This window comes from Scyliorhinus torazame, chromosome 13, assembly GCF_047496885.1.
Source record: "Scyliorhinus torazame isolate Kashiwa2021f chromosome 13, sScyTor2.1, whole genome shotgun sequence".
Classification (NCBI taxonomy): Eukaryota; Metazoa; Chordata; class Chondrichthyes; order Carcharhiniformes; family Scyliorhinidae; genus Scyliorhinus; species Scyliorhinus torazame.
The window spans coordinates 58265734-58285587 of NC_092719.1; the positions used below are offsets into that span (position 1 = coordinate 58265734).

The 19854-nt window shown below is 51.4% G+C and overlaps 1 protein-coding gene across 3 annotated transcripts in view; it reads right to left on the bottom strand.

Annotated features, from left to right (window-relative positions):
• LOC140388050 (mucin-2-like) overlaps window positions 1-19854 on the bottom strand; it is a 123347-nt gene that overhangs the window by 31164 nt on the left and 72329 nt on the right. For all 3 annotated transcript variants that reach the window (XM_072471645.1, XM_072471646.1, XM_072471644.1), the window contains exon 30: window positions 63-2054. In XM_072471645.1, coding sequence (XP_072327746.1) covers window positions 63-2054 — 1992 coding nt within the window. The remainder of the gene's footprint in view (window positions 1-62; window positions 2055-19854) is intronic.

The window sequence follows — 19854 nt, forward strand, 5'->3', positions numbered from 1 at the left end:
GTTAATGATTCTAAAAGTGCCTTAAGTAACAAAAGTCAATTTAAAAGATTAATGATACTTACAGTAGCAATCCCATTTCGGACAACCATTTGCATCGAGAATCTTGGAAGGTTTCAGACATGTGGGTTTAGCAACTGATAAACATGGAGTTGTTGGTAGCTCTGTGGCACTTGTGGATGTTATTGTCTGTTCTGTGGTAACTGTAGTTGTGGGTGCTGTCTGTTCTGTGGTAACTGTAGTTGTGGGTGCTGTCTGTTCTGTGGTAACTGTAGTTGTGGGTGCTGTCTGTTCTGTGGAAACTGTAGTTCTGGGTGTTGTCTGTTCTGTGGTAACTGCAGTTGTGGGTGTTGTCTGTTCTGTGGTAACTGTAGTTGTGGGTGTTGTCTGTTCTGTGGTACTTATAGTTATAGGTGTTGCTGGTTCTGTGGTAACTGTAGTTGTGGCTGTTGTCTGTTCTGTGGTATCTATAGTTATGGGTGTTGTCTGTTCTGTGGTAACTGTAGTTGTGGGTGTTGCCTGTTCTGTGGTAACTGTTGTTATGGGTGTATGTTCTGTGGTAACAGTAGTTGTGGGTGTTGTCTGTTCTGTGGTGACTGTACTTGTGGGTGTTGTCTGCTCTGTGGTACTTATAGTTATAGCTATTGCCTGTTCTGTGGTAACTGTAGTTATAGGTGTTGCCTGTTCTGTGGTAACTGTGGTTGTGGGTGTTGCCTGTTCTGTGGTTACTGTAGTTGTGGGTGTTGCTTGTTCTGTGGTAACTGTAGTTGTGGGTGTTGTCTGTTCTGTGGTAACTATAGTTGTGGGTGTTGTCTGTTCTGTGGTAACTGTAGTTGTGGGTGTTGTCTGTTCTGTGGTAACTATAGTTGTGGGTATTGTCTGTTCTGTGGTAACTGTAGTTGTGGGTGTTGTCTGTTCTGTGGTAACTGTAGTTGTGGGTGTTGTCTGTTCTGTGGTAACTGTAATTGTGGGTGTTGGCTGTTCTGTGGTAACTGTAGTTGTGGGTGTTGTCTGTTCTGTGGTAACTGTAGTTGTGGGTGTTGGCTGTTCTGTGGTAACTGTAGTTGTGGGTGTTGTCTGTTCTGTGGTAACTGTGGTTGTTAGTGTTGTCTGTTCTGTGGTGACTGTACTTGTGGGTGTTGTCTGTTCTGTGGTGACTGTACTTGTGGGTGTTGTCTGCTCTGTGGTACTTATAGTTATAGCTATTGCCTGTTCTGTGGTAACTGTAGTTATAGGTGTTGCCTGTTCTGTGGTAACTGTGGTTGTGGGTGTTGCCTGTTCTGTGGTAACTGTAGTTGTGGGTGTTGCTTGTTCTGTGGTAACTGTAGTTGTGGGTGTTGTCTGTTCTGTGGTAACTATAGTTGTGGGTTTTGTCTGTTCTGTGGTAACTGTAGTTGTGGGTGTTGTCTGTTCTGTGGTAACTATAGTTGTGGGTATTGTCTGTTCTGTAGTAACTGTAGTTGTGGGTGCTGTCTGTTCTGTGGTACCTGTAGTTGTGGGTGTTGTCTGTTCTGTGGTAACTGTAATTGTGGGTGTTGGCTGTTCTGTGGTAACTGTAGTTGTGGGTGTTGTCTGTTCTGTGGTAACTGTAGTTGTGGGTGTTGTCTGTTCTGTGGTAACTGTGGTTGTTAGTGTTGTCTGTTCTGTGGTGACTGTACTTGTGGGTGTTGTCTGTTCTGTGGTACTTGTAGATGTTGTCTCTATTGTTATATTTCTTGTCATAGCCGTTGTTTGTGTAGTAGGACTTGTGCTTGTTAAGAGTGGCTTACAGCAGACTCTTATTCTATAGTCCAAACAGGTTAAATCACCTTCAGAATTCTGAGGATTATAAGTACAAACAAGTCCTGTTTCTTTATCGCATGTCACGTTATCTTTCATCTCACTTATTGGAAGCTGGGCAAATTTGAGAGCCTCACATCTAATGGCTGTAATTTTATAAGGAGAGAAAGGACACAGCGGACTGTGCATTTGGTTTAATAATTCTGTGTCTGCTCTGTTCTGTAGAGTAGGGGTGTTTTCATTGAACCACACGGACCATTCACCATCACAATCTGATTCTGTAAGATATGGATGACAAAGGGAAGATCAAGAAAAGAACAAAGATTTCAGAATGTATTACTGTTAACTGACTGTCAGACAATGCCAATACCTTACACATGTAAATTTCAATACTAACATTTAACTATAAATGTGATATTTACAATAAAAAGAGTGGCTACAGTACAGTATTGTAGCCACAATTTTACAAGGCTGTGCCAGCTAAAGGGAGTGGAGTTCCTGCATTTTCTGATATCCAAGTAAACCCCACCTGGTCATTCTTGAGGCATTTCTAAATATGCAGGCATCATAATAAGATATCTCTTAAGTGTTATTATTTTAGATAGGGCTCCACCCATGCACATAAAGAACTCTGGGGTCTAAATTCTCTTGGGATGGTGTTGGTCATAGAACGTTTCTGTTACAGAAGTCTTCATCGTCTTCTGGATGTTAACAGCCAATCTTTAGTAGCTACTTGTAACTATCTACTAATGTACAGTGAAGGGTGCAGGCTTCTGCATTCTAGGTCTTAATCATAGAATTTATAGTGCAGAAGGAGGCCATTCAGCCCATCAAGTCTGCACTGGCCCTTGGAAAAAGCACCCTACTTAAGCCCATGCCTCCACCCTATCCCCGTAACCCAGTAACCCTACCTAACCTTTTGTCCATTAAGAGACAATTTAGCGTGGCCAATCCACCTAACCTGCACATGTTTGGACTGTGGAAGGAAACTGCAGAACCCGGACCAAACCCATGCAGACAGGAGAGAAAGTGCAGACTCCACACAGGCAGTCACCTGAGGCTGGAATTGAACTTGGGTCCCTGGAGCTGTGAAGCAGCAGTGCTAAACATTGTGCCACTGTGCCACCCTCGTGTTAATACGTCTCTGGCCAACACCACACTTGGTCTTGGTCATGTGCCTTCCTATATCACTGTATGGATGGTACCACACTCAGTCCCACATTACCCCCATATATACAAAGCCCTTCTACTACACCTCCCTCTAAATCTTTATCTCATGGATATAGAGTTGCTTTAGTTTACTTCAAGTCTTACATTTATAAGTTTTTGCATTTACCTTAGTGTTACAACTTTTATGCTATTCCAACATTACTGCTATTGCAGTATTAGTGTTAACAATATTCTTATTACCCACCCTTCAGGTCCTTGAAGTTAAGGGTTTCAAAATGGAGATTTAACCCTTCCACATCTCGTGTAGAAACACATTTTCCTCTATTTCAGAAGGTAATAGCTGTTTATGGGACCTTGCTGTGTGCAGATTAATTGCTGTATTTGCTAAATTTCAACAAGATCAAGTACTTTAAAATTACTTCACTGGCTGAGAAATATTCTGGAACAATATAAATACAAAATTCTTTCTTGTCATCAACCTCTGCTGCTGTGTATTTCATTTGGTTTCATCCACGCAATTTGGTTACAACCACGACATCTTGTGAATTTGTTAATAATATTGACATTTATATAATAGTTTATTATGTTGAAATATCCCTAAGCATAACATTACCTGGATCCCAGGTGGAATACAGGAACTATTATTAAAGTAAACATTCGCTCATATAGACCGGGGTGGGGAGGTGACTGTATGCGGGGGTGGGGGGGCAATGCAATGTTACACTCTGTCTGGACACATGGTTAAAATGCTGTGTATAAAACATTTGAGGAAGCATTGTATTTCTGAAAACAATCAGTAGGAAACTTTATCCTGAGAATCTAATAGCAAAATACATCTATTTACCAGTAGTTAAGGAACTTGTAGGAAGACTTGTGGCTGCTGACATCTCAGTTGTTGTAGATGTTGGGTGTCATTCTCCGACCCCCCAGAGGGTCGGAGAATGGCCGTTGGCCACCGTGAATCCCGCCCCCGCCGAAGTCTCCGAAGGGAGAAAAGTCGGCGGGGCGTTAATGGCGCCGCTGCCGCGGAGAATGTCACGGGCCTGCGCAAGGCAGCCGATTTTCGGCCTGCCGATATTCTCCCTTCCAGATGGGCCGAAGTCCCGTCGACGTGATGACCGTTCACGTCGTCGTGAATCAAATCTCCTTTTCATCGGCGTGACCCGGTGCTCCAGGCTCACGCTGACCAGCGTGGAGGTGAGTGACGGCCTGGGGGGTTGGCTCTGGGCAGGAAATGGCGTGGCCGCAGTCTGATTGCGTGAGGAGAGGTGTGTCTCGGGTTGTGTGTGTGTGTGTGCGGCGAGGGGGGGGGGGGGGCGGTGGTTAGAGTAGGCTGGGCTCCGGGGGAGTGCCGGGAGGGGGGTCCGTGCCGGGGAGGGGGATGGGGGGGGGGTCCGTGCCGGGGTGGAGGTTGGGGGGGGGTCCGTGCTGGGGTGGAGGTTGGGGGGGGGTCCGTGCTGGGGAGGGGGATGGGGGGGGGGTCCGTGCCGGGGTGGAGGTTGGGGGGGGGGGGTCCGTGCTGGGGTGGAGGTTGGGGGTTGGGGGGGGGTCCGTGCTGGGGTGGAGGTTGGGGGGGGTCCGTGCCGGGGTGGAGGTTGGGGGGGGGGTCCGTGCTGGGGTGGAGGTTGGGGGGGGTCCATGCTGGGGTGGAGGTTGGGGGGTGGTCCGTGCTGGGGTGGAGGTTGGGGGGGGGGTCCGTGCTGGGGTGGAGGTTGGGGGTTGGGGGGGGTCCGTGCTGGGGTGGAGGTTGGGGGGGTGTCCGTGCTGGGGAGGGGGATGGGGGGGTTCCGTGCCGGTGTGGAGGTTGGGGGGGTCCGTGCTGGGGTGGAGGTTGGGGGGGGTCCGTGCTGGGGTGGAGGTTGGGGGTTGTGGGGGGTCCGTGCTGGGGTGGAGGTTGGGGGGGGTGTCCGTGCTTGGGTGGAGGTTGGGGGTTGTGGGGGGGTCCATGCTGGGGTGGAGGTTGGGGGGGTCCGTGCCGGGGTGGAGGTTGGGGGGGTCCGTGCCGGGGTGGAGGTTGGGGGGGGGTCCGTGCTGGGGTGGAGGTTGGGGGGGGGGGTCCGTGCTGGGGAGGGGGATGGGGGGGAGGGTCCGTGCCGGGGTGGAGGTTGGGGGGGGGTCTGTGCTGGGGTGGAGGTTGGGGGAGGGTCCGTGCTGAGGTGGAGGTTGGGGGAGGGGTCCGTGCCGAGGAGGGGGATGGGAGGGCAAGTGAGTTGGTCCACCTGGCCAGGTGCCAGCCTCCAACAGTTGGACCCATGCGGTCCATGCCACCTGGCTGGGGGGAGGAGGGGATATGGGCAATGATGACATGTCGTCGTTCCCCTCCCCCCCCACCAGGCCGTCATGTTTTCAGATCATCCAGCGATGTTGGCCGCCGTGGTGGCAGCCGCTCATGTCTATGTTGCCCTGGATGAGGAGGAGGAGGAGGAGGAGCGTGCCAGAGAGGCGGCGCAGGCTGCCGCAGAGGGGCAGGCGACAGCCGCCCAGGCTGGAGGGACACCTGACCGACAGGACGAGGAGGGGGAGGAGGACGTCGCGGCCCCACGGCAACGGAGGTACCCGAGGGCGCCCCGTGTGTACCGGCCCCGGCAGTCATACCAGGACCTCACGGACCGGGAATGCAGGAGGAGACTCCGGATGAGCCGGGAAACCGTGGCACACATCTGCCACCTGCTGGCACACCTGTCACCGCGTGGCACTGGCGGGGGACACCCTCTCCCCGTGTCCGTCAAGGTTACGGTGGCCCTGAACTTTTATGCAACGGGGTCATTCCAGGCACCGAGTGGGGACCTGTCCGGCATATCGCAGACATCGGTGCATCGGGGCAGTGACAGATGCCCTATATGCCATGGCGCACCGCTACATCCGCTTCCCCGTGGACCGGGCCAGCCAAGATGCCCGGGCCGTGGGCTTCTCTGCCGTTGCCGGGTTCCCCATGGTCCAGGGCGCGATCGATGGGATGCACGTCGCCATGCGGCCACCTGCAGATAACAGGGCCGTGTTCACTAATAGGAAGGGGACCTATTCGATGAACGTACAGGTGGTCTGCGACCACCGCATGATGATCCTGCACGTCTGCGCCCGTCACCCAGGCAGTGTACACGACTCATTCGTGTTGTCGCGGTCATCCATCCCCGGCATGTACGAGGGATGCCATCCCCGGCTGAGGGGCTGGTTGCTGGGCGACAGGGGCTACCCATTGCGATCGTGGCTGATGACGCCTATACGGAGGCCACGCAATGAGGCGGAGAACCGCTACAATGATGCCCATGTAGCGACAAGGGGAGTGATCGAGAGGTGCTTTGGTGTGCTGAAGATGCGTTTCAGGTGCCTGGACCTCTCTGGGGGCGCCCTCCAGTATCGGTCAGATAGGGTCGGCCGCATCATTGTGGTGTGCTGCGTCCTGCACAACATAGCCCAGCAGAGGGGCGATGTGCCGCAGGCAGAGGAGGGCGGAGTGGAGGAGCAGCAGGAAGAGGCCCAGTCCTCCCCAGATGAGGGGGATGGGGGCAATGGTCAGGGCAGACAGGGTAGACACAGGCGGGTGGCTGTCCACCGTTACCGGCTGGCCCAGCGGTCACGGGACAGACTGATAGACGCCCGCTTCACTGACTAGATGGGCGTGGGAATCGGGTAGTATGGCCACAGACCGCACACCATGGCAACAACTGACCACCCACACCCCCCACCCATCCACCCACCCAGCACCCTCACCCCCCTCCCCAACCCCCCTCCCCCATTGCCGATCCACCTGCGGCCCAACGGGCCGGGCTCACCCAGTTGCGGGTGGACGCGTGTCTATCGCAGGCCATGGAGGATGATGACAACCCGCCCTGCGATGAGCTCCTGGCTCTACATCGTTGGACTATGTCTGACCCATGGCCACAGTACCACCATCCACCCGGACCATCCCTGCATGCGGCTGTGACACTGCAGCGCACGGTCCCGTCCTCTGCCCGGGGGATGTTGATGGCGGCCCAGGTGGAAGGGGGCAGACTCACCTGGGGCTGAGGTAAGACCACCCCTCACACACACACTTGCGCTCAATGTACATGACACCCCCGCACACTTTGGACAGAGCACAAAGGCAGCTTCGGTAGGTGTAACATTGACTTGAATAACGAAAGGAGTTCATGCACGTGCCCTAGCCCCTAAAACTCATCTGTGCCCTGCACCCGTGCCAACTTACTCAGTGTCTAATTGTTTGGCCTTACGGGCCCTTTGACTACGTCTACGTGGTTCCCCAGACGGTACAGCAGAACTGGAGGTGGACTCCTGTGATTCCTGCCCTCTGACACTGGATCCCTTTGGCGGCCGTTTCCTGGGGCGTCCTGGCCTAGATGGGCCAGGCTGCGGCCCGGGCGACTGGGATGGCGAGCTGCCAGCCTGTCCTGCCCGTTTCCCACCCGATGCACCTGGGACGGAAGGGGGGGAGTCCGAGGTGTCGCGGTGTACCGGGACCTCCCCTACAGAGGGAGCCGGGACGGACCACACCACCTCCTCCTCCCTCGGGGTGCCCGATGGCCCCCAGGCCTCTACATGGGTGGGGGATGCGAACGGACTGGCCATCCGATGCCCCCCCGACATCTGACGCTGCCCGTCCTGGAGGCCCGTGCTGGTATCGACAGGGGTCTGCAGGTTTGCAGCCATGGAGCCCAGGGGGTTGGCAAACCCTGTCTGTGACAGTGCGACGCCGGCTCGCACATGGCCACTGGCGCCGATGCCCTCAGCGATGGCCTGCAGAGACTGGGCCATGGCCTGCTGAGACTGGGCCATGGCCTGCAGAGACTGGGCTATGGCGTTGAGCGCCTCTGCCATCTGGCGCTGGCACTGGCTCATGGCCTCCTGTGAGAGGGCAGCCATTTCCTGGGCCACAGACGCCGCCTGCACGGAAGGCCCCAGGCCTCGCAAACCGTTCCCCATGTCTGACACCGTCGCACCCATTGCCTCCACCGCGGACACCACCCGTGCGGTGTCAGCCTGGGTGGCACGCATGACCGGCACCACTCCCAGCTCCTGGACGCGGGTGGACTCCTCTGCTGCTCCTACCTCCACCTGCTGTACCGGGACGGCTGTGTTGTGCGCACCAGTGAGTGTACCAGACGCCTCATCACTAAAGTGCCCAACCGTGGTGAGTGTTTCTGCAATGGTGGAGGGTGTTGGTGACAGCAGTGGCGTTGTGTCGTGCTCTTCGTCCCACTCTGAGTCCATGGCACTTTGGGGTGGGGGTTCGTCTCCACCCATCCACTCTGACTCACTGTCCGGTATTTCGTCTTCCTGGGTAGTGCTGTCCCGGGTAGGGGTGTCCTGGGTAGTGCTGTCCCGGGTATGGGTGTCCTGGGTAGGGGTGTCCTGGGTAGTGGTGTCCTGGGTAGTGGTGTCCTGGGTAGTGGTGTCCTGGCTCGGATGTGACGGGGGCCTGTGGCTGCCCCCCTCATCGCTGGGTGGTCGCTCCCGCACGTGACGGGGTGTCGTCTCCCTGTTGCTCCAGGTCTCTCCGTCTCCTGTGGTCTCCGAGGGGCATCCTGCGGGCGTCGCATGCTGGAGGGTCCGGGTCTCTCCGTCTCCCGTGGTCTCCGAGGGGCATCCTGCGGGCGTCGCATGCTGGAGGGTCCGGGTCTCTCCGTCTCCCGTGGTCTCCGAGGGGCATCCTGCGGGCGTCGCATGCTGGAGGGTCCGGGTCTCTCCGTCTCCCGTGGTCTCCGAGGGGCATCCTGCGGGCGTCGCATGCTGGAGGGTGCGGGTCTCTCCATCTCCTGTGGTCTCCGAGGGGCATCCTGCGGGCGGTCTGCATCTGCGGGGATGGGTGCCTGGACGTTTGGTCCTGCGATACAAAATGAAGCATGCATGGTTAGACATCAGGCAGTGATCAGGTGATACGGGGGAGGGGGATATAGGGGAGGGGGGATATGGGGACGGGCTGTCGGTGGCTCACTTGCTACTACGCCCCCCGACCTCTGCATCAGCAACCTCCCGGTCCTCAGGTCCACCAGCCAGTTCCAGGGCCCTTTCCTCATGTACGGTCAGTGGCCTCTCATCAGCGGGGCCTCCTCCAGTCCTCACATGCTCCCTATTGTTGTGTGCGTGCTTCTCCTGTGGGTGGGGGGGGGGGTGGCAGGGGTAAAAGGCAACACTGTTAGGTAGGTATATGAATGCACGCCATCGGTTGCGCGTGCATTGCAGAGGTTAAGGTTAGGGCTATATTCACTTGGGGATATGGGGGAGGGGGGATATGGGGGAGGGGGGATATGGGGGAGGGGGGATATGGGGGAGGGGGGATATAGGGGAGGGGGGGATATGGGGGATATGGGGGAGGGGAGATATGGGGGATATGGGGGAGGGGGGATATGGGGGATATGGGGAGGGGGGGATATGGGGGAGGGGGGATATGGGGGAGGGTGGAAATGGGGGATATGGGGGAGGGGGGATATGGGGTAGGGGGGATATGGGGGAGGGGGGATATGGGGAGGGGGGATATGGGGAGGGGGGGATATGGGGGAGGGGGGATATGGGGAGGGGGATATGGGGGAGGGGGATATGGGGGATATGGGGGATATGGGGGAGGGGGGATATGGGGGAGGGGGGATATGGGGGAGGGGGGATATGGGGAGGGAGGGGATATGGGGGATATGGGGGATATGGGGGAGGGGGGATATGGGGGATATGGGGGAGGGGGAATATGGGGGATATGGGGGAGGGGGGATATGGGGGAGGGGGGGATATGGGGGAGGGGGGGATATGGGGGATATGGGGAGGGGAGATATGGGGAGGGGAGATATGGGGGAGGGGGGATATGGGGGAGGGGGGATATGGTGGAGGGGGGATATGGGGGATATGGGGGAGGGGGGATATGGGGGAGGGGGGATATGGGGGAGGGGGATATGGGGGATATGAGGGAGGGGGGGATATGGGGAGGGGGGATATGGGGAGGCTCACCCTGCCTGCTCTGACGAGGTCGTTCACCTTCTTGTGGCACTGGGTGCCTGTCCGTGGTGTCAGGGCCACAGCGGTGACGGCCTCTGCCACTTCCCTCCACAGACGCCGGCTGTGGCGTGGGGCAACTCTGCGGCCGTGCCCGGGATACAGGGCGTCCCTCCTCTACTCCACCGCGTCCAGGAGCGCCTCCACATCGCGTGACTCGAACCTCGGGGCTGAGCGACGGCCAGCCATCCAGTCGGGTGTTGCGGTCGGGTGTTCCGGTCGGGTGGGGGGGAGCAGCGCGGCCTTATGAGCCGTCACGCCGTGCAGCGCGTATGGCGCTGCACGGCGTGAACCACTGCGCAAGCGCGGATCCCGTTACGTCGCTGCTAGCCCATTTTGGGCCGGAGACTATCGACCCACTTTTCTGACGCGACGTAAGTCGGATTTGCGCCATTTTTTGCGCCGATCGGCGGACTTTCCGCCGATAACGGAGAATTTCGCCCAACTATTTCTAAAAGAGCAAAAACATTTTTTTTAAATACGCACCATTTAAACTTTTGATAATGGTGAGAATTATGTTCAAGAGCATTAATAATAACTGTTTCCTTGTCCGAAATGATGCATTACCTAAACTAAGGTCACATCCTGTATAAACGCTGAGTATGTCAAAGTATTTGATGCATTAACATATGGTCATCAGCAGGTTACGCAGGATATTGAGTTGTTCAAGTATTTTATCTTTTTGTTCATTCGTGGTAGGCGGGTGTCAATGGAAAGGCCATCATATATTGCTCCCTACTTGCCCCTGAGAAGGTGGTGGTAGCCCCCTTCTTAAACCACTGAAGTTCATCCATAATGCTGTTAAGGGATGTTCCAGGATTCGACCCAGAGCCAATGAAGGATCGGTGATATGTTTCCAAGTCAGGATGGTGTGTGACTTGGAGAGAAACTTTCAGGTGCGGCTGTTCCCATGCATCTGCTACCCTTGTCCTTCTAGGTGGTTGAGTGTGAGTGTGCACACTTGAAAGGTGCTGTCATAAATGCTATGCTCTGCAGCCATGGTGTCAGCAGTCGAGGGGGTGGACAGTTGAAATGGCAGATGGTGTTCCAATGAAGCCGGCTGCTTTGTCCTGGATGGTGTTGAGCTTCTTGTGTTGTTAAAGCGTGTCAATCTCACCTCAGTTCTGAAATTCAGCTCTATTGTTCATTTTAGATCCAAGGTTGTAATGAGATCTGGTGCTCAGTGATCCTGGCAGAAACCATACTGAACCTCAGAAAATGGGTTATTGCTGAGTATGTATCACCGTAAGCAACGCCGTCCATCACTCTGCCGATAATTGACTGTAAACGGATGGGGTGGGATGGGCTGGATTGGTTTTGTCCTGTGTTTCTGTGGACAGAACATGCCTGAGCAATTTTCCACTTTGGATAGATGACAGGGTTATAATTGTACTGGATCAGCTTGGCTACAGGCTCGGCTAATTCAGGAGCACAGGACTTCAGCACTACAGCTTGGATTCTCTCACAACCCAAAGTCTGTATTTGATGTGCTCAGCATTCCGTAATACCACGTGGTATGAACTGAATTGGTTGATGACTAGCATCTGTTGTGGTGATGACGTAGGAACATAAGAATTAGGAGCAGAAGTCGGCAATTCAGCCCTCTAGCCTACTCCGCCATTCAATCAGATCATGGCTGATCTCTTCCTGGTCTCAAATCCACCTCACTACCCATTCCCTCTATCCTTTTAACCCATTTTAAAATCAGAAATATATCTAATTCCTTCTTGAACCATTTAATGACTCAGACTCCACCACTCAATATGGGGTAATGAGTTCCACAAATTCATCACTCTCTGCGAGAAGTAGTTCCTACTCATCTCAGTTCTAAACCTACTGCCTGTCAACCTATATCTGTGACCTTTCATTCTAGATTGCCCCACAAGGGTATTGGTCTATGTTTACCTTATCAATTCCTTTTAGTATTTTATATACCTCGATCAGATCCCCCCTCATCCTTCTAAACTCCAGTGAATTTAAGCCCAAACTGTTTAATCTCTCCTCATACATCAACCCATTAGTCCCCAGAATTAATCTGGTGAACCTCCTCTGAACTGCCCCAATGCCACCACGACCTCAGGAGAAAGACAAGATGGATCATTGACTTGGCACTTCTGGCCAAAGGTGGCTGCCAATACTTCACCCTTATCTTTTGCACTCACATGGTGGGTTCCATTATCATTGAAGATGAATGTGTTTCTGGAGCCTCCTCCACTTAGTTGTTTAATTGTCGACTACCATTTATGGCTGAATGTGGCAGGACTACAGAATTTTAATTGGATCCATTGATTATGGAATCCCTTTCCTCTATCTATTGCATGCTGTTTCTGCTGTCTAGCATGTATGTAGTCTTGTGTTGTAGCTTCACCAGGTTGGAATCGCGTCTTGTAAAATGCCAAGATATTGCTCCTTGCCTGCTTTTCCATGTTGCTCATTGAACCAGGGTTAGTTTATTGGTTTGATGGCGATGCCATGATGAAGGATGTTTAAACTCACATTTATGCTGTAAAAAAGGGGTGTATCTACCTTCACTCCGTTTCTTTTACACTTTGACGCTGGAACGAGCGACCTTCTGCGCTGCCTGAATCTCACCCAGTTTAAGTCAGGAAAGTCGGGTGAGGCAGGCCCTTAAGAATTTTAGTGTAAGTGAGCCAATACAGAGTGGCAATCTGCTGCTTAGTATGATCCCAGACCAGATCCCAACAGTTGCTCGAATACTGGATAAAAACCCCAATATTTTATTTTGATTTTGTAAGACTGAAGAAAGGATACTTCGCTTCAGGAGTGACTGCACGCAGAAATAGGGATATGGTATATTAAAGCAAACTTTATTACTAATACAGTATAAAAATCTTTAACATTACACGCCAAAATAGTTTACAGTTACCTCTTCAACAATACTACTCAACACATTGAATACAATATCCTTACTTTCTATCTTTCCCACTGAAATAACCAGAAAATAGACCATCTTAGCTCTCAATCCACCCTAAATGCCAATGGTACAGAGAATACTTGCTCTCCAGAGTTATTCGTTGAGAAAGAGATCTCTTGAAACTGCTTTACAAAACAGATCTGACTCGGGTCTGGACCCCTGCAGAAACTCTGGCTGAATGTCTTCAAAAGCTGTTTTCAACTGGTTTATTTCATAGATACATAGAAGATAGGAGCAGGAGGAGGCCTTTTGGTCCTTTGAGCCTGCTCCATCATTCATCACGATCATGGCTGATCATCAAACTCAATCGCCTAATCCTGCTTTCTCCCCATAGCCTTTGATCCCATTCTCCCCAACTGCGATATACAGCCGCCTCTTGAATATATTCAAAGTTTTAGCATCAACTATTTCCAGTGGTAATGAATTCCACAGGCTCACAACTCTTTGTGTGAAGAAGTGTCGTCTTATCTCTGTCCGAAATTGTTTACCCTGAATCCTCAGGCTGTGACCCCTGGTTCTGGACACACATTTCATTGGTAACATCTTCCCTGTATCTACCCTGTTTAGTCCTGTTAGAATTTTATAAGTCTCTATGAGATCTCCCCTCATTCTTCTGAACTCCAGCAAGAACAATCCCAACCTAATCAACCTAGTCTCCTCATATGACAGTCCCGCCATCCCTGGAATCAGTCTGGTAAACCTTTGCTGCACTCCCTCGAGAGCAAGAACATCCTTCCTCAGAGGAGACCAAAACTGCACACAATACTCCAAGTGTGGCCTCACCAAGGTACTGTACAACTGCAGCAACACATCCCTGCTTCTATACTCAAAACCTCTTGCAATGAAGGCCAACATATCATTAGCCTTCATTATCGCCTGCTGCACCTGCGTGCTTACCTTCAGCGAATGGTGCACAAGGACACCCAGGTCCCGCTGCACACTCCCCCTCCCAATTTACATCCATTCAGGTAGTAATCTGCCTTCTTGTTTTTGCTTCCAAAATGAATAACCTCACACTTATCCAAATTATACTGCATCTAGCATTGGTTTGTCCACTTGCCCAACCTGTCCAGGTCTTGCTGTAGGATCCCTGCATCCTCGTCACAATTCACCCTCCCACCTAATTTGGTATCATCTGCAAACTTTGAGATGTTACATTTTGTTCCCTCATCCAAATCATTAATATATATTGTGAATAGCTGGGGTCCCAGCACCGATCACTGTGGTACCCCACTAGTTAGTGCCTGCCAATTTGAAAAGGACCCATTAATCCCTACTCTTTGTTTCCTCTCTGCCAACCAGTTTTTTATCCACCTCAATACATTTCCCCAAACCCATGTGCTTTAATTTTGCACAATAATCTCTTATGCGGGACTTTGTCAAACGCCTTCTGAAAGTCCAAATATACCACATCCCCCTTGTCAACTGTACTGGTTATCTCTTCAAAGACTTCCAACAGATTTGTCAAGCATGATTTTCCCTTCATAAATCCATGCTGACTCTGACTGATCCTGCCACTGCTTTCTAAATGTTCCGCTATAAAGTCCTTGATAATGGATTCAAGCATATTCCCCACTACCGATGTTAGGCTTACTGGTCAAAAATTCCCTGCTTCCTCTCTACCTCCATTTTTGAATATCAGTGTGACGTGAGCTACCCTCCAATCTGCAGGAAGAGTTCCAGAGTCTATAGAATCCCAGAAGATGACCACCAATGCATCCACTATTTCCAGAGCCACCTCCTTAAGCACTCTGGGATGCAGATTCTCAGGCCCTGGGGATTTATCCGCCTTCAATCCCATCAGTTTTCCCAGCACCATTTCTCTACTAATATTGATCTCCCTCAGTTCTCCCCTCTCACTAGACCTTCCTTCTCCAACATTTCTGGGAGCTGATTTGTGTCCTCATTTGTGAAGACAGAACCAAGGTATGTATTTAATTGCTCAGCCATTTCTTTTTCCCTTATTATGCATTCCCCTGTTTCTGTCTGCTGTGGGCCTACATTTCTCTTTACCAATCTCTTTCTCTTCACATTGCTGTAGAAACTCTTAGTGTCAGTCTTTATGTTCCGTGCAAGCTTCCTTTCGTACTGTACTTTCCCCTTCTTAATCAATCCCTTCGTCCTTCTTTGCTGAATTCTAAACTGCTCGCAATCCTCAGACCTATTATTTTTCTTAGCCAATCTGTATGCTTCTTTCTTGGATCGGATACTATTTCTAATTTCCTTTGTAAACCATGGATTGGCCCTCTTACCCCCTTTGCTTTTGTGCCAGACAGGAATGAACAATTGCTGTAGTTCCTCCATGCGTTCCTTGAATGTTTGCCATTGTCTATCCACTGTCATCCCTTTAAGTAACTTTCCACAATCTATCAAAGCCAACTCACGCCTCATATCCTCATAGTTCTCTTTATTAAGATTCAGCACCCTAGTCTCCGAATCAACTACTTCACTCTCCATCTTGATAAAAAATTCTGTCATGTTATGGTCACTCATCCCCAAGGGGTCTCGTACAGCCAGATTGGCAATAATTCCCTTCTCATTACACAGTACCCAGTCTAAGATGCTCTCTAGTTGGTTCCTCCACATATTGATCAAGAAAACCATTCCGTATACACCTTAGGAATTCCTCCTCTACGGCATTGTGGCTACTTTGATTTGCCCAATCTATGTGAAGATTAAAATCAAACATGATTTTTAAGTCATCTTTGTCTACAGGAATAGTGCCAGAAGACTGGAGGATAGCAAATGTTGTCCCCTTGTTCAAGAAGGGGAGTAGAGACAACCCCGGTAACTATAGACTAGTGAGCCTTACTTCTGTTGTGCGCAAAATCTTGGAAAGGTTTATAAGAGATAGGATGTATAATCATCTGGAAAGGATAATTTGATTAGAGATAGTCAACACGGTTTTGTGAAGGGTAGGTCGTGTCTCACAAACCTTATTGAGTTCTTTGAGAAGGTGACCAAACAGGTGGATGAGGGTAAAGCAGTTGATGTGGTGTATATGGATTTCAGTAAAGCATTTGATAAGGTTCCCCACGGTAGGCTACTGCAGAAAATACGGAGGCATGGGATTCAGGGTGATTTGGAGTTTGGATCAGAAATTGGCTAGCTGGAAGAAGACAAAGGGTGGTGGTTGATGGGAAATGTTCAGACTGGAGTCCAGTTACTAGTGGTGTACCACAAGGATCTGTTTTGGGGCCACTGCTGTTTGTAATTTTTATATATGATCTGGAGGACGTAGAAGGATGGGTGAGTAAATTTGCAGATGACAATAAAGTCGGTGGAGTTGTGGACAGTGCGGAAGGAAGTTACAAGTTACAGAGGGACATAGATAAGCTGCAACTCTGGGCTGAGAGGTGGCAAATGGAGTTTAATGCAGAAAAGTGTGAGGTGATTCATTTTGGAAGGAATAACAGGAAGACAGAGTACTGGGCTAATGGTAATATTCTTGGCAGTGTGGATGAGCAGAGAGATCTCGGTGTCCATGTACATAGATCCCTGAAAGTTGCCACCCAGGTTGAGAGGGTTGTTAAGAAGGCGTACGGTGTGTTAGCTTTTATTGGTCGAGGGATTGAGTTTTGGAGCCATGATATCATGTTGCAGCTGTACAAAACTCTGGTGCGGCCGCATTTCGAGTATTGCGTGCAATTCTGGTCGCTGCATTAGGAAGGATGTGGAAGCATTGCAAAGGGTGCAGAGGAGATTTACCAGGATGTTGCCTGGTATGGAGGGAAGATCTTACGAGAAAAGGCTGAGGGACTTGAGGCTGTTTTTGTTAGAGAGAAGAAGGTTAAGAGGTGACTTAATTGAGGCATACAAGATGATCAGAGGATTGGATAGGGTGGACAGTGAGAGCCTTCTTCCTCGGATGGTGATGTCTAGCACGAGGGGACATAGCTTTAAGTTGAGGGGAGATAGATATAAGACAGATGTCAGAGATAGGGGGCGAAATTCTCCGACCCCCCGCTGGGTCGGAGAATCGCCGGGGGCTGGCGTGAATCCTGCCCCCGCCGGTTGCCGAAGTCTCCAGCACCGAATATTCGGCGGGGGTGGGAATCGCGCCGCACCAGTTGGCAGGCCCCCCCGCTCGATTCTCCGGCCCAGATGGGCCGAAGTCCCGCCGCTAAAATGCCTGTCCCGCCGGCGTAGATTAAACCACCTACCTTACCGGTGGGACAAGGCGGCGCGGGCGGGCTCCGGGGTCCTGGGGGGGGCGCGGGGCGATCTGGCCCCGGGGGGTGCCCCCACGGTGGCCTGGCCCACGATCGGGGCCCACCGATCCGCGGGCGGGCCTGTGCCGTGGGGGCACTCTTTCCCTTCCACCTCCGCCACGGTCTCCACCATGGCGGAGGCAGAAGAGACTCCCTCCACTGCGCATGCGTGGGAAGCTGTCAGCGGCTGCTGACGCTCCCGCGCATGCGCCGCCCGGAGATGTCATTTCCGCGCCAGCTGGCGGGGCACCAAAGGCCTTTTCCGCCTGCTGGCGGGGCGGAAATTCGTCCGGCGCGGGCCCAACCCTTCAAGGTTGGGGCTCGGCCCCCAAAGATGCGGAGCATTCCGCACCTTTGGGGCGGCGCGATGCCCGTCTGATTTGTGCCATTTTGGGCGCCAGTCGGCGGACATCGCGCCGTTTCCGGAGAATTTCGCCCAGGTTCTTTACTCAGAGAGTAGTAAGGGCATGGAATCCCCTGCCTGCAACAGTAGTGGACTCGCCAACACTAAGGGCATTCAAATGGTCATTGGATAGACGATAAGGGAATAGTGTAGATGGGCTTTAGAGTGGTTTCACAGGTCGGTGCAACATCGAGGGCCGAAGGGCCTGTACTGCTCTGTAATGTTCTATGTTCATGTTCTATGATCACCGATATTCCCTTATTACATGCATCACTAATTTCTTGTTTAATGCCATTCCCAACCTCACCAGTACAGTTTGGGGTCTATATATGACACCCACTAATTTTTTCTGTCCCATGGTATTTCTCAACTCTACCCAAACAGATTCCACATTGTCAGAGCTAATATCCTTTCTCACTATTGTGTTAATTTCCTTTTTAACCAGTAGTGCCACGCCACCACCTTTTCTTTTATACCTGTCCTTCCAAAATACTGAGAACCCTGTGAGTTCCCATCCCTGTTCACCCAGCAGTCATGTCTCTGTAATCCCAATTATATCATACCCATTTATATCTATCCGCACAATTAATTCATCTACTTTATTGCAAATGCCCCGTGCATTAAGGCACAGAGCCTTTAAGTTTGTCTTTTTCCACAATGTTTGTCTTGCTCCCAATATTTTTCTCTACTGCCTGTTTGAATTTTGTCCTTGGTTTCCCCACCTATCACTTTTCTTATTCACTTTTCTACCTTTTGCTTTCTCTGACTCCTTGTGTAGGTTCCCATCCCCCTGGCATTTTAGTTTAAATCCTCCCCAACCACTCCAGCAAATAGCCCCCCTAGGACATCAGTTCCAGTCCTGCCCAGGTGTAACCTGTCCATTTGTACAGGTCCCACCTCCCCCAGAACTGGTCCTAATGCCCCAGGAATCTGAAACCCTCCCCCTGACACCATCTCTTCAGCCACATATTCATCCTATGTATTCTGTCATTTCTACTCTGACTAGCACGTGGCACCAGTAGTAATCCTGAGATCACTACCTTTGGCTCCCTCTTGTCCTCAGACAAATCTGCACTACTTTAAATACAGTTAATCTCTTTTAACTAACTTAGTAACAGCAGAACTGCTTCACTGTGCACAGCTTCAGCCAGATCATAACTCATCTGAAAATGTTTTCTCAAACTACCTGATGCCTTAGCTCCACCCAGCAATGACATCATCTCACAAAACTTAAATCTAATTAACTCCACAGGGAATCCCCTTAATCAAAACAAAATTGCATTAGCCCAAGCTTTTACAATGATTAATTGCATCTCAGGCTCCTGAATGCTTTGTTGTCTTTCTTTTTCAAAAAAAATATATTTTATTGAAGTTTTTCAAACAAAGATTTTCCGTTTTTACAACTTAATAAAGGAATATACATTAAACGTTATTTAAATAATATATTAAACTAGCAACAGATGGAAAAATAAATAAACAAAAAGCAAATATCAACAACTAACTAAGAAAAAACAAGAACACGGAATAATCCTACCCCCACCCCCCCCCCCCCCTCCCCCCTGGGTTTCTGCTGCTGTCTTTTCTGTTTTTCCATTATCGTTCCGCGAGATAGTCAAGGAACGGTTGCCATCGCCTGGTGAACCTCTGAGCCGATCCTCTTAACGCATATTTTATTCGTTCCAGTCTTATGAACCCTGCCATGTCGTTTATCCAGGCCTCCACGCCCGGGGGCTTCGCTTCTTTCCACATAAGTAGAATCCTTCGCCGGGCTACTAGGGACGCAAAGGCCAAGACGTCGGCCTCTTTCGCCTCCTGCACTCCCGGCTCTTCTGCAACCCCAAATATAGCCAACCCCCAGCTTGGTTTGACCCGGACCCCCACCACCTTTGAGATCACTCTTGCCACACCCTCCCAGAACTCATGCAGTGCCGGACACGACGAGAACATGTGAGTGTGGTTCGCCGAGCTTCCCGAGCACCTCCCACACCTGTCCTCCACCCCAAAAAACCTGCTCAGTCTTGCTCCCGTCATATGCGCTCTGTGTAGAACCTTAAATTGAATCAGGCTAAGCCTGGCACACGAGGACGAGGAATTTACCCTACTGAGGGCATTTGCCCACAGCCCCTCCTCAATCTCTTCCCCCAGCTCCTCTTCCCATTTTCCCTTCAGCTCCTCTACCAACGCCTCCCCCTCATCTCTCATCTCCCTGTATATTTCGGACACTTTACCTTCTCCAACCCATGCCCCCGAAATCACTCTATCCTGGACCCCTTGCATCGGGAGCTGCGGAAATTCCCTCACCTGTTGCCTCGTAAATGCCCTCACTTGCATGTATCGGAAAGCATTCCCTGGTGGCAACTTATATTTTTCTTCCAATGCTC